We start from the raw sequence: 16,203 nt of genomic DNA, 5'->3' as shown, positions 1-16,203 counted from the left end.
TTGAAGAGGAAAGTGAGAGTAGAGAGGCAAGTTTTGTCTAGTGAATGTTTTAAAAAAAGATGGGTGAATGTAGCAAGGATGGCACGTATGAATGACGAAGCCACCTTGACTATGATTCTATGAACCATAAAAATTAATACAGAGAGTTGCTTATTTGCAAAAAAAAAAAAAGAAATATAACATGTGACTTCATTGACCGAGGTTACCGTGGTCTTTTCCGTAGGCTTTTCTTTCCACGGGTAAACCTCACCTGTCCTCCCCTTTACACTTCATATTGACATTTCTGTGATAACGATCCCTATTATTCATTTTTTTTCTCCCCCCCCTTTTAACCCCTCCCCTTTTTTTTATCCTTTTTCTTTCCTTTTACGATCCCTTTTGATCGAAAACCACCACTCTCCTTTTTTTACCCCCAAAAGAAAAGCTCTACCTTGTAATTTGTTCTATCTGTGTGCAGCCCTGTGTGGCTAATAAAGAAACATATCTATCTATCTATATCTATCTATCTATCTATCTATCTATCTATCTATCTATCATTTTATCTATCTATCTTATCATTCTATCTATGCTTGTACGTGCATCTGAACACCCCCATACGCGCACACACAGATTCCGTATTTATTTGTGTATAAGATGCGCTTATGTTTCTCTTAATAATAGTGAAATATAATAAAATACAACTGTATCACAACTGCTTTTTCTTCTTAGATTTGGTCACAAAGTAACTCTGGAATGTTTCAAGACATTTTCTGCCGCCTGTGTTATAACAGCATCGCTGATAAAACTTCTGGCAGGTAATATTCTTTTATTCTGTATCCTTTTACTTATTTTAGTCATTAGGAAGCGACCATGCTGTGACACCTACTTGAAGAGTCAACTCGTACAAATTGACCCCAGTAGAAGTTTTTATAAAGTATGGTACCTATTCTATCGTTGACCCTTTGCTGAACCGATAAGATATGGGAATGTAAACAAACCATCACGGTTGACAGGCGTTGGAGGGCATTTGCGTGCACACACACACACACACACACACCACACACACACACATATATATATATATATATATATGAAGGCTTGTGGCTTAGTGGTTAGGGGCATTCGGCTCATGATCGTAAGGTCGTGAGTTCAATTCCCAGCGGCGCGTCTCGTCCTTGAGCAAGACACTTTATTTCACGTTGCCCCAGTCCACTCAGCTGGCAAAAATGAGTAGTACCTGTATTTCAAAGGGTCAGCCTTGTCACACTCTGTGGCACGCTGAATCTTCCCAAGAACTACGTTAAGGGTACACGTGTTTGTGGAGTGCTCAGTCACTTGCACGTTAATTTCACGAGCAAGCTGTTCCGTTGATCGTATCAGCTGGGACCCTCGTCGTCGCAACCGATGGAGTGCTACTATATATATATATATATATATATATATACACACAGTGGCCCAAAAGTAGGTTTACAGTTTTCATGTAGGCACTTTAAATTTCTTTTAAAACATTTTATTACATTTAAATTTCTATCTTACAATTCATTAAATTAGCATAGAATAATGGTTTCCTATTTTTTGAAATTAAGAACTAAACTGTTAATATATGAATGCGAAAGAGACATTCGAGCAACTGTAAACTTACTTTTAGGCTACCTGGTATATATAAATATATGTATGTAGGTATGTACATACCTACATACATACAGTGACGGACATCCACTCAGTTTTCACCAAGCAAATTCGCTCACAAGTGAATCGCTTGCTCCAGGGCGACAGCAAAAAAAAAAAACTACAAAAAAAAAAACACTTGCCCCAAATCTACGCAGTGGAAGTGAACAAGGTACCACATAGTTGCAAAACGAGCTTCTTAAGCATACAACCATGCTTACGCCTATGCTTATTATTGTATCTGTTGTAAAGGCAGCAGACTGTGGAATCGTTATCACGTAGGGCAAAATGCTTAGCGGCATTTAGTCCAACTTTACGCACTGAGTTCAAATTCCGCTGAGGTCGAGTTTGCCTTTTATCCTTTCGGTGTTGATGTAATGAGTACCAGTTGGTCAATGTGGTCGATGTAATCAACTTACTGACTCCTTCGAAATTGCAGTCCTTGTGCCAAAGTTTGAAATCATTACTATTATTATTAGTGATTCGACTCAGGTTCTTTCTTATTCCTAATAGAATTTATATGGGTAGTGGGTTACTACCTATATCCTTAGGTATCCATAAGCTTTCAATAGTCTTTCAAGTGCTTAAATCCCTCCTGATAATCTTTCCGGTCCCCAAGAGGAAAACTTTCTGTAGAAGCTCTACAGGGTATTCTATTCCAATATCTTTGAACCATTTCCCTATATCGTTACTTACAGTTCTTAATGCACCAATTATTACACGCACAACCTTTACAGTTTCCATATCTCAAATTCTTACAATTCAGATTGCAAAGGATTGTCTTTTTTTGTTTTCATCCTCTTTCTTTACAACCTTTGAGTCAAACGGACACAGGGGATCGATTAGTAAGCAACATCGCTTTTCCTTGTCTATTAATATATCTGGTCTATTATTTTCTAGTTTCTTATCCGTTTGAATAGGGAAATCCCACAGAATTTCTCCGACTTCAACACTCTTTCGACCTGATGGTCATGCCATGTACCTCCAGCTTCAAATCCCCATTTCTGAAAAACAGTTCAATTTAAAACTTTCACAACTTCCTCATGTTTCCACCTCTTACATTCTCCCCGTGGTAACATGGGACATGCTGCAACAATGTCTGCCACTGTCTCATTCCACACACTCTACATATTTCTGGCACCTTCTCCCCATACATACATTTTCTCAAGTTTCTTGTTTTTTATCATTTGATCTCGAGCTGCTATAATTAGGCTCACTGTTTCTTTTTAATTGTCCATTTTTAAAAATCAGACCCAGGATACATCCTCAGTGGCTTTCCAACACTGGCTATGCAAACATTTCTCTTCAATATGTTTAACATGCTCTCTTTGAATTTCATTCTTGTCCTTTTCTCTTATTCCACACCTGTTCTATATTCTTTTCTACAATTAAGTATGCAACTGGTACTTAACTGATTGACCCCAAAAGGATGAAAGGTAAAGTCAACCTCGGCGGAATTTGAATTCAGAACGTAAAGACAGACGAAATATCGCTAAGCATTTCGCCTGGCGAGCTAAAGTTTCTTATTTCTTAATTGTCCACAAGAGGCTAAACATAGAATGGACAAACAAGGACAGACAAAGGGATTAATTCGATAACATCGATCCCAGTGCGTAACTGGTACTTAATTTATCGACCCCGAAAGGATGAAAGGAAAAGTCGATCTCGGCGGAATTTGAACTCAGAACGTATCGGCAGACGAAATATCGCTAAGCATTTCGCCCGGCGTGCTAACGATTCTGCCAGCTTGCCGCCTTGCCTGCCCTATATTCAGTGTACTTAGTAGTTTGTCTGTGCTGTTTTGTAAATATTCTAGTAGGCTTTTTCTTTCCATATGTGCACACTCTTCCACAGCAATTAAGCCTCTTCCACCCCAGCCTCTCTTCATGTACAGCCGGTTGATATCAGCTTTTGGATAGTGGGTTCCATACATTGTTAACAACTTTCTAGTTTTCTGTCAAATTTCTGTATTATTATTATTATTGAGTGAGAGGGCAGTTCATGCCATCAAAGTGACACTGGGGTAAAATATACGAAGCCCAATATACCCATCATGACTACCCGTCTGATAAAGGTACACCAGGCACATGCATCACAACCATATGTGCGCGACATGGTGATCTTATATCAAGATAAACAGCACATGACCTTGCAGGTGGGGCCCAGTTAGAATTTTCTTCAGGTTGAGTAGTCCATCCCGCTCAAACGGTCCCTGAATAAGGGTTGTTTAAGGATGTTGAAAGAACCACCCATGTTTCCAGAGGTGAACTATTCAAACCCCAAAGAATCCCTCTCAACACATGGCTATGATGCTCCCCCACTACTTCTGCTCGTGATCAGAGATGCACATATCGTCAGCCACTAAGGGACATGCTCAACTGGTTAAGGTCAAACAACTGACAAGCAAATCTGTGGTATTGAGCAGAATATTTGCTGTAGCCCATCTTTTATACCAAGACAAAACAATGTACATGATAACACTTCCAATCAGTTAAGATCAGAAGCCATGAGAGCCACTGCCTGGTACTGCATCAGGGCATTTATTATTATTATTATTATTATTATATTATTATTATTGTTATTATTATTATTATTATTATTATTATTATTATCTCTTTATCACAGGTTTTGTTGGTGCTCATGGAGTCTTGCATGCGTAGCGGGCTTACTACCTGTAGCCTGCGGTAACATGCTATCGTTCTTTTCAGCTATCTAATACGTTCCTGATTATTCTGACAAACCTTTTGTAACAGTTCTACTAGACGCTCTATACCAATTTCCTTTATATTCCTCTTGATGCCTTCTGATTGCTTTCATTCGTTGTCGGAATCCCCTTATGCTGGGTTCACTCCTGATCCAGCATTCAGTTACCGTTCGGTTTGTCTCATTATCCCAACTTCTCTACTTTTGGCTTTGTGTACAAGCAGTCTCTGGATAACGACCCAGATTGCGCTGCTCAACAACAGGGCGCCTGCTGGACGAAAGGGTTTCACTTTTGGTTCCAGCCTCATTAACACCATCATTTGATACATTTGCATTAGACATTTTCACTCAACATTAAAATACGTGTTTTAAGGTTAGCCACCAAGCGGTATATTTATCGAGACACCATCCTTAATAAGATTGTCGATCAAGATTGCAGAGTTCTTGCTACCCATAAGTTGGTCCTGTTCACTTCGCATTTCAGTGTGTTGGGGACAATAATCGTGATTCTCACGAGTAGACAGCTTATCGTCAGTTGGTCAGACTTATTCGTTCTCCCAAAACTTCAGTACCTTGTACATTTAGTAGAGAGAATTATTATTATTATTCAGTAGTTTTATTTTTATAGCGTGCTTTCACTTCACTACCGAGCGCAGCTCTGTGTGCCTTAGGTGTGTGCTGTGATTTGTTGTGATGCTCTGATGGTTATTGTTGTGATGCTCTGATGGTTATTGTATGGTTATTATTCTGCGTAGGATGTGTGCAGTGCCGAGTAGTGCGATTTTCTGTATGTTATATGTATTTGTAAGTCCTGGTGTTTTTGTTATGTATTTGTCTGAATATTTTTTTTATCATGCCTAATGCACCTACTATGATAGGAATTGTTTCTGTTTATAGATTCCACATTCTGGTTACCTCTATTTCCAGGTATTTGTATTTTGAAAGTTTCTCCATTTCTTTTAGAGAAACGTTGTCATCTGCCGGTATTAATACATCAATTAGAAAGCATTTTTTTTCTTCATGATCTCTGACAACTATATCTGGTCTATTGGCTTTAATTTCTCTATCTGTATGTATCGGCATATCCCAGAGTATGGTTGCTTTCTCATTTTCTGTGACCTTTTCTGGTGTGTGCCTATACCATCTTTTTTCTGTTGTTATTCCATAATGTTGGCATAGCTTCCAGTGTATGTAGGTTCCAGCTCTGTCATGTCTGTGAATATATTCCTTCTTAGCCAGGACTGGGCAGCCAGAGATAATATGATTTATTGTTTCTTGTCCATCTCCACATATTCTGCAGTTACTTGTTATATTTCTTTTCATTACATGCTTTTGGTAATTTCTGGTGGGGAGGCTTTGGTCTTGAGCTGCAATTAAAAATCCCTCTGTCTCTGCTTTGAGTCCTGAGTTTCTCAACCATTTCTGGGATTTTTCTTTGTCTATTTCTTTTGCGTTTAGTTTAGTCCAGTATTTACCATGAAGGGGCTTTTCTTGCCATCGTTTTATCATGGTTCGTTGCTGTTCTATTTTTAGTTTGGATTTCATTTGTTTTATAGCTTTTGTTGTTTCTTCATCTTCTTCTACATATTTATTAGGTGGTATGATTTCTTGTTTGTGTTTGTCAGCTTCCTTAAATACTGAGAACAGTTTTTTGTTTTGCTCGTGTTTTGCCGCTATTTGTATAAGTTTTCCTTCCTTCTGAAGTAGATATTTTTGAAGTCCTATGGTGGTTATTTTATAGTAGTTTTCCAACTGTATAAGGCCTCTACCACCTTCTATACGTTGTGTATATAGTCTTTCTATGTCAGATTTTGGGTGATGCATCCTAGATCCTGTCATTATTTTTCTTGTTTTCCTATCTATTTTGGTCAGTTCATTTAGTGTCCAGTTAAGGATATTGTAGCTGTAACTTATAACTGGAACAGCTAAAGTGTAAATACCTATTATCTTGTTTTTAGCATTGAGCTCTGTTTTTAGTATTGATCTAACTCGTCTATAATATTCTTGTTTTATTTTCTCTTTCATTCGTGTGTGTTGTGTCTTATCTAGTTCATGGATTCCTAAGTATTTGTAAGTTTGGCTTTGGTCTAATTCTTTTATTTCATTGGTTTTATCTAGCGTGATGTTGCTACTCTTAACTAGTTTTCCTCTTTTCAGGGTTACTTTGGCGCATTTTCTAATCCAAATTTCATATCTATTTCTTTGGTAAATCCATGAACTGTCTTTAATAGTGTTTCCAGCTGTTTGTCATTTGCAGCGTATAGTTTTAGGTCATCCATATATAAAAGGTGGCTGATCGTTTTGCCGTAACATTTATATCCGCATCCAGTTCTATTTAGCATATCAGATAGAGGTGACAGTGCCAAGCAGAAAAGGAGTGGAGAGAGCGTGTCTCCCTGGAATATTCCTCTTCTAATGGGGATGGCTTTGGTTTTCATGAGTCCCTCTTTTGTTTGGAGCTGTAGCACTGTTTGCCATTTATTCATAGAGTGCCCTATGGATTTTATAATTGTTGGTGCTACTTTGTTAATGGCTAGTGTTTCGAGGATCCATGTGTGGGGGATGCTATCAAACGCCTTTTTGTAGTCGATCGAGGCCATACTGAGGTCTTTCTTCTTTCTGTGGCTGTCTTCAGTTATGGCTTTATTAATCATTAGTTGATCTTTACAGCCATATGAGCCTTTGCAGCATCCTTTCTGCTCTTCTGGAAACAGGTTGTTTTCGTCCAGGTGCTTCTTCTTCTTCTTCTTCTTCTTCTTCTTCTTCTTCTTATTATTATTATTATTATTATTATTGAGTGAGAGAGCAGTGCATGCCATCAAAGTGACACTGGGGTAAAATATACGAAGCCCAATATACCCATCATGACTACCCGTCTGATAAAGGTACACCAGGCACATGCATCACAACCATATGTGCGTGACATGGTGATCTCATATCAAGATAAACAGCACATGACCTTGCAGGTGGGGCCCAGTTAGAATTTTCTTCAGGTTGAGTAGCCCATCCCGCTCAAAAGGTCCCTGAATAAGGATTGTTTAAGGATGTTGAAAGAACCACCCATGTTTCCAGAGGTGAATTATTCAATCCCCAAAGAATCCCTCTCAACACATGGCTATGATGCTCCCCCACTACTTCTGCTTGTGATCAGAGATGCACATATCGTCAGCCACTAAGGGACATGCTCAACTGGTTAAGGTCAAACAACTGACAAGCAAATCTGTGGTATTGAGCAGAATATTTGCTGTAGCCCGTCTTTTATACCAAGACAAAACAATGTACATGATAACACTTCCAATCAGTTAAGATCAGAAGCCATGAGAGCCACTGCCTGGTACTGCATCAGGGCATTTATTATTATTATTATTATTATTATTATTATTATTATTATTAAGGCGGCTAGCTCGCAGAATCGTTAGTACAGTGGGTGAATGCTTAGCGGTATTTCGGCCGTCGCTACGCTCTGAGTTCAAATTCCGCCGAGGTCGACTTTGCCTTTCATCCTTTCGGGGTCGATTAAATAAGTACCAGTTACGCACTGGGGGCGATATAATCGACTTAATCCGTTTGTCTGTCTTTGTTTGTCCCCTCTGTGTTTAGCCCCTTGTGGGTAGTAAAGAAATAGGTATTTCGGCCGTCGCTACGTTCTGAGTTCAAATTCCGCCGAGGTCGAATTTGCCTTTCATCCTTTCGGGGTCGATAAAATAAGTACCACTGGGGTCGATGTAATCGATTCATCCCCACTTCCCCCAAGCTGCCCTTGTGGCAAAAATTTGAGATCATAATGATTGCTATTATTATTATTATTATTATTATTATATTATTATTATTATTAGAGAAAAGCGAGACAATGAAATACGTCTGCTTGGTATTGTTTGTTGTTACTGGTGCTACAGCGAATGGTGCCACTGGTGGTGACAGGATTTACATTTCGGAATTATTTCCCACAGAAATACGGTAAGGAGTCACTTATAATAAGCATTTCCTTTAAAATATTACGAAGTTAGTCTTTGTATGGCTTCTAAGGGAAAAGGAGAGAGCAGGTAAGTAAGAATGAGAAGAGGAACGGGGAAAGGTTCCAAATAAGATAGAGGAAAAGTAAAAATGGGACGGAGTAAATTGTATAGAATTGGGAAACTAACCAAATAGAAAAATGAATAAATAAATAAATAAGCGAATAGCTAAATGAATGATATGGATGATGTGGGTGAGGAGAAAAAACCCCAAAATGGAACAGAAGTAAAGGTCAAAGAAATGTAAAGAAATGGTGGGGGCATATAAAAGATATGTAAGTGCTGAAAGGGGATGAGATCGAGGTTAGGTGCCTTCTTTTTATTTCACTTTCCCTCTATAAATACTCTATCTCTCTAGTTAGGTCGTTTCTCCTTCTTGTAGGAGGGTTGTGTTTATATAGCCCGGCTAAAGCTATATAAAGGGAATTCTACTGTACCATTTACATTTTGATATATTTTAACCGAAGAAGACATTTATAAGAGATGAATTCTTTTTTGACTTACATAATGATCCAGCATTAAATACATTCAAAATATCAGTATTTGGTTTAGCTTTATCATTAAATATCATACAATTCCTTGCCATTATAAGCAAGCATTTCCTTACATCGTTCGCTCGGACACTCTAACAAGGATTTGTAGTGGTTTGTTCTCCTGGATTCAAGTAGAAAAAATCGGTTAAACTAGTGCTTCAAAGCATAAAACAAAACATACATACATGCATGCATGCATGCATGCATGCATGCATGCATGCATGCATGCATACATACATACATACATACATACATACATACATACATTCATTCATACATACATACATACATACATACATACATACATACATACATACATACATTCTTCATCCATACATACATACATACATACATACATACATACATACATACATACATTCATTCATACATACATACTACATACATAACATACATACATTCACACATTCATTCATACTACATACATACATACATACATACATACATACATACATTCATACATACATACATTCATCATACATACATACATACATACATACATACATACATACATTCATCATACATACATACATACATACATACATACATACATACATACCTTCATATCATACATACATACATACATACATACATACATACATAACCTACAGCATCATGACATTCATACATACATACATACATACATACATACATTCATTCATACATACATACATACATACATTACATACATACATTCATTCATACATACATACATACATACATACATACATACATACATACATACTTTCATTCATACTACATACATACATACATACATACATACATACATACATACATACATTCATTGATACATACATACATACATACATACATACATACATACATACATACATACATACATACATACATTCATACATACATACATACATACATACATACATACATACATACATACATACATACGTACGTTCGTTCGTTCGTACGTACGTACGTACGTTCGTTCGTTCGTTCGTTCGTACGTACGTACGTACGTACATACATACATACATACATACATACATTCATACATACATACATACATACATACATACATACATACATACATACATACATACATACATACATACATACATACATTCATTCATACATACATACATACATACATACATACATACATACATACATTCATACATACATACATACATACATACATACATACATACATACATACATACATACATACATACATTCATACATACATACATTCATTCATCATACATACATACATACATACATACATACATACATACACCATACATACACATACATACATAACATACATCATTCATTCATTCATACAAATACATACATACATACATACATACATACATACATACATACATACATACATACATACATCATCATTCATATATACATACATACAACATACATACATGTATACATACATACATACATACATACATACACATACATACATACATTCATTCATTCATTCATTCATACATACATACATACATACATACATACATACATACTACATACATACATACATACATACATACATACATACATACATACTACATACATACATACATACATTCCTTCATACATACATACATACATACAACATACATACATACATACATACATACATACATATACATACATACATACATTCATTCATACATACATACATACATACATACATACATACATACATACATTATTACATACATACATACATACATACATACATTCATTCATACATACATACATACATACATACATACATACATACATTCATACATACATACATACATACATACATACATACATACATACATACATTCATTCATACATACATACATACATACATACATACATACATACATACATTCATACATACATACATACATACATACATACATACATACATTCATTCATACATACATACATACATACATACATACATACATACATACATACATACATACATACATACATACATTCATACATACATACATACATTCATTCATTCATACATACATACATACATACATACATTCATACATACATACATACATACATACATACATACATACATACAACCTTCAATACAACATACATACATACATACATACATACATACATACTACTACATACATACATACATACATACATACATACATTCATTCATACATACATACATACATACATACATACATACATACATACATACATACATTCATTCATACATACATACATACATACATACATACATACATACATACATACGTTCGTACGTACGTACGTACGTACGTACGTACGTACGTACGTACGTTCGTTCGTTCGTTCGTACGTACGTACGTACGTACGTTCGTTCGTTCGTTCGTACGTACGTACGTACGTACGTACGTTCGTTCGTACGTACGTACGTACGTACGTACGTACGTTCGTTCGTACGTACGTACGTACGTTCGTCCGTCCGTCCGTCCGTCCGTACGTACGTACGTACGTTCGTTCGTTCGTCGTACGTACGTACGTACGTCGTTCGTTCGTACGTACGTACTACTACGTACTTACGTACATACATACATACATACATACATACATACATACATACATACATACATACACATACATACATACATACATACATTCATACATTCATTCATTCATTCATTCTTCATTCATTCATACATACATACATACATACATACATACATACATACATACATCATACATACATACATACATACATACATTCATACTACATACATACATACATACATACATACATACATACATACATTCATTCATTCATTCATACATACATTATTACATACATACATACATACATACATACATACATACATTATTACATACATACATACATACATACACATTCATACATACATACATACATACATATACATACATACATACATACATACATACATACATACATACATTCATTCATTCATTCATTCATACATACATACATACATACATACAATACATACATACATACATACATACATACATACATACATACATACATACATACATTCATACATACATACATACATACATACATACATACATACATACATTCATACATACTACATACAACATACATACATACATAATACATACATACATACTACATACATACATACATTCATTCATACATACATACATACATACATACATACATACATTCATACATACATACATACATACATACATACATTCATACATACATACATTCATTCATACATACATACATACATACATTCATACATACATTCATACATACATACATACAGACAGACAGAAAGACAGAAACTGTGTACAGTAGTAGTGGAAATTATCTACTCAGTGGGTGTGAGCATAAGGCTAAATATCAGTGAAAAAGAAAAGATCTACGCGGAGCTATTGAGAAATGTGCAGTTACTTTACCAAGATTATGAGTTCAGGCTTAGCTTTTGGGACACTGGGATATGTAGCACGCTGCCTAAGTACCAATCTTGAGAAATTACGCTTCTCAAAATCAGAAACGAGAAAGATAATTCGAAGAATATAGATCCAAGCCATCACTGGAACTAAAAATTTGTAAAACTCTCCAGAAGTTTATCAGTTCACATATATATATATGCTCATGGTTAGAATTGCAATTATATGCATGAAAATACAGGCACAAAGCAAAACATACAAATCTGCACATGCACTGATGCCAAACACAGCACATATACATACATGCATGCAAAAATACTTTGTTGATGTTGAAATTTCAATAAAGGAGTCTTGGATCTAGGTTTGAAACCAGCTCCTTCTCTATCGTAAAAAAAATCTCCAAATAAAACTGAATAATGACGGTAACCAGTAATTTGACACCTGGAAATTTCACTTTCGGTATTTTGACTCCGGTAATTTGATTACTGTTAATTTGAGTGCCAGTCAATTTCACTCCTGGTAATTTCACACCTGATACTATAAAAAACATATAAAGTTGAATAAAGATAGAATAAAAAGTTCAGTAAAACATAAAAATATTACTAAAAGCTCCAATAATGATGAAGGTTATGAGCTATTTCTAATAAATATTCATCTTATTTTCGGGACTGTATCGCCTAATAATTATCTGCAACTATTTGTTTAAATATTCATATTTTTTTTTAGTTTTGCAGATCTCACCTCTTTCAAATTCAACCTTTCTCAGTTGTGCCAAGTGTTCTTCCCTTTTCAATGCAGTAATTAATTTCCATAGATTCGGATGTGCGCTAGTTAAAGAACTTTGTAGTGCGTTTTGATATGCCTCTAAATGGTGGTTAGTGCGAGGCATATCCGCTTCTGTTCTAAAACTGACATTCCTACTATCAACGGGAATCAAAGAAGTTCTTCGTTGACTAATTCCTCTACCTCGCAATTATCCTACGTACGATAATTCAAAGTAGGACACAAGTTCTTGCGGAATAACGTCGTCATCTACAAAATATTTGAAGTCATCAATCACATCATCGAGAGGAAGAAAATCCAGCGCTGAAAAGCATCTGATTTTAATGCCAAACTCATTATCATGATGGTATATTTCCTTAAATCCAAATTCACATACTTTTTTGTACACATTTTGAGATAGATGAGAAAGATAACATGAGATAGAAGCACTAGGAAGCACAGACAAAAAGCTATTAATGTGAGCTTTTTCAAAATCCATCGTAACGTTTTCAGGGCTCTCCTTTGACATAATTCATTTAGCTTATTAAAAAGGCGGATGTAAGTTTCTTGATTCTTGTTTGGAAGTAATGCAAACAGACGTGGAACACTAAATGAATCCACTTGAATATGAAGCGTGTACAACTGATGAAATATTGTTGGGGAGCATTTAAAAGTTCCATCACCTGCCCAGTCTTTTACATTTACTAAGTCATCAAGCTCATTATCAAGTAATCTGTCTACATCAGTCACAATCAAGGAACTTGTATCCATCAGGTATCTCATAACCAAATCGACTCTGAGGGATCGGAGGGGCACTTACTTTTGCCTGACGCCAGTTCCTTGCATTACGAATTACTGTTATGTTTTGTTGTAATTGCGGACTTCTTGTATAATCATTTAACAACTATCACTTCACCAACACGTAGTTCCGATTTCGCTTCTCAAACGACTTCTAACGACCGTTTTTACACAGCGTCTGCACATGCCACACTGTTTGTTGCATCTCCAGCACGCATGCATACTTAAACAATTTACAACTGTCCATTTACGAGGGTGTTCGGAATCCACCACAACATCTCCCCTTTTTAAGTTTGACTTTCCCCGAGAGTCAATACTTTTATATATTAACACCTTTATTTTTTATTTATTACCACACTTATTTTTACTTCCTTGGGGAGAAATTTGAATAAGTTTGTTTATAATATAATTCAATTTTCAATGCAGAAGTGCCGGATCCGGTTTTGCTACGACTTTCGTTCGAACCGTAGGCTTGTCAACACCTTTATTCAAACTATTGGTAAGTGAACTATCAGTTTATTTGTTATAAACTATTAACATTTTCCAATACAAGCACTGCTATCGATGATTTTTTCCTTAGTGCATATGTTAGATACGGTCTTTATCAACAAAATGTCTCTTTTGTGCAGTGTCATTGTAGTCTTCGCTTGAAATTATCATGCGTGGTTAATATTTTCATGCTTGAGCTTTTATTATATAACACCTATAACATGTATACCTGGTATGACGTGTATATGCGCACACATACATACTTAAAAACATATGCATATGATGAAAAATTATTCGGTTCTATATTTAAGAGATGAGCAATTATGTACATTATTTTCATTTGACGGATATTTGTCCTCATCGTGTTTGTTGTTAACACAACGTTTCGGCTGATACACCCTCCAGCCTTCATCAGGTATCTTGGGGAAATTTCGAACCAGGGTTCTCATTCCTTAGGTATTTTTCGATCTTCTTCTTCTTCTTCTTCTTCTTCTTCTTCTTCTTCAGATCACTGCCTGGAATCAGACTCAGAATCTTGGGGTTAGTAGTCCGTGCTCTTAACCACTACGCCATATGCCCATTGGCATATGGCGTAGTGGTTAAGAGCACGGGCTACTAATCCCATAATTCCGAGTTAGATTCCAGGTCGCGACCTGAATAATAATAATAATAATAATAATAATAATAATAATAATAATAATAACAACATCAAAAAATACCTTAGAAATGAGAAACCAGGTTCGAAATTTCCCCAAGACACCTGATGAAAGCTGGAAGGTATATCAGCTGAAATGTGTTAACAACAAAGAACATAAAGACAAATATCCGTCAAATGTAAATTATGAAAAATGATTCGTTTTTGCATTCGAATTGCCTAGTTATCTGTCTGTCTGTCTGTCTGTCTGTCTATCTATCTATCTATCTATCTATCTATCTATCTATCTATCTATCCATCCATCATTCCATCCATCCACCCATCCACCTCGCTGGCGATCTAAAGATTCCAAATTTGTTTATTTGGCAATTAATAGAGAAGCTCGAGTTCGGGATTAACTAATTCATTTTTTGTTCGTTCTGGTGTTATAACAGCGTACATCGTGAATTCTCTTTTTCGTGGTTTGGGTTTTAACTGCCCTTTCTAGCATGTAAGGAGTCTTGTCAAAGGTCTCCTGTCTGTGTATAAAATATTTTATACACTTTATAATTTTAAGAATATGTTATGTCTTATGAGTTTTATTTATGTATGTTACCCACTGGCAATAAATATTTACAATATATATATATATATATGTGTGTGTGTGTGTATGTGTGTGTGTGTATATACATATATATACATATATACACATGCATACACATATATATATAAATACATATCCATTCATCCATCAGTACACACCCACATACACACACACGTTGGCCGTATGTCTGATACTAGTGGCTGAGATAATTTTTGTCGGGTAAAGCAAATGTGATCTCTTCTAATTCCCGCTTACCCTCATTACCCATGACTATGGTTTATTTTGAGTTCTCGTTGGTCGTCGCGATCTGTTTCTATCGGTCGATGTTTATATTTTAAACAGTTTCAGTTAAATCTTTATTTTCCATCTACAGGCTTTGAATATTCCATGGGCTCCAGGTATTATCATAGGAACTGGATGTATAGTTTCTTCCATTTTACTTCATATATATCTACCAGAAACAGGAAACCTTGTTTTACCACAGAAAATCAACGACGTGATTTGATTCGGAGATATTGAACTGAGAGTGTATAGCATGTAAGAATTGTATTCAATATTGCATTT

At 35.7% G+C, this 16,203-nt stretch overlaps 1 protein-coding gene across 1 annotated transcript in view; it reads left to right on the top strand.

The window, feature by feature from the left end:
* LOC118765266 (solute carrier family 22 member 8-like) overlaps nt 1-16,203 on the top strand; it is a 34,387-nt gene that overhangs the window by 17,296 nt on the left and 888 nt on the right. Inside the window, exons 7-10 of the mRNA XM_036507007.1 lie at nt 709-794; nt 8,187-8,307; nt 14,339-14,411; nt 16,013-16,203. The exon at nt 16,013-16,203 is cut by the window's right edge and continues 888 nt beyond it. Coding sequence (XP_036362900.1) covers nt 709-794; nt 8,187-8,307; nt 14,339-14,411; nt 16,013-16,144 — 412 coding nt within the window. The 3' untranslated portion in view covers nt 16,145-16,203. The remainder of the gene's footprint in view (nt 1-708; nt 795-8,186; nt 8,308-14,338; nt 14,412-16,012) is intronic.

Source organism: Octopus sinensis, linkage group LG11 (genome assembly GCF_006345805.1).
Source record: "Octopus sinensis linkage group LG11, ASM634580v1, whole genome shotgun sequence".
NCBI classification, from domain to species: domain Eukaryota; kingdom Metazoa; phylum Mollusca; class Cephalopoda; order Octopoda; family Octopodidae; genus Octopus; species Octopus sinensis.
This window is presented reverse-complemented; position numbering and strand designations above follow the sequence as displayed.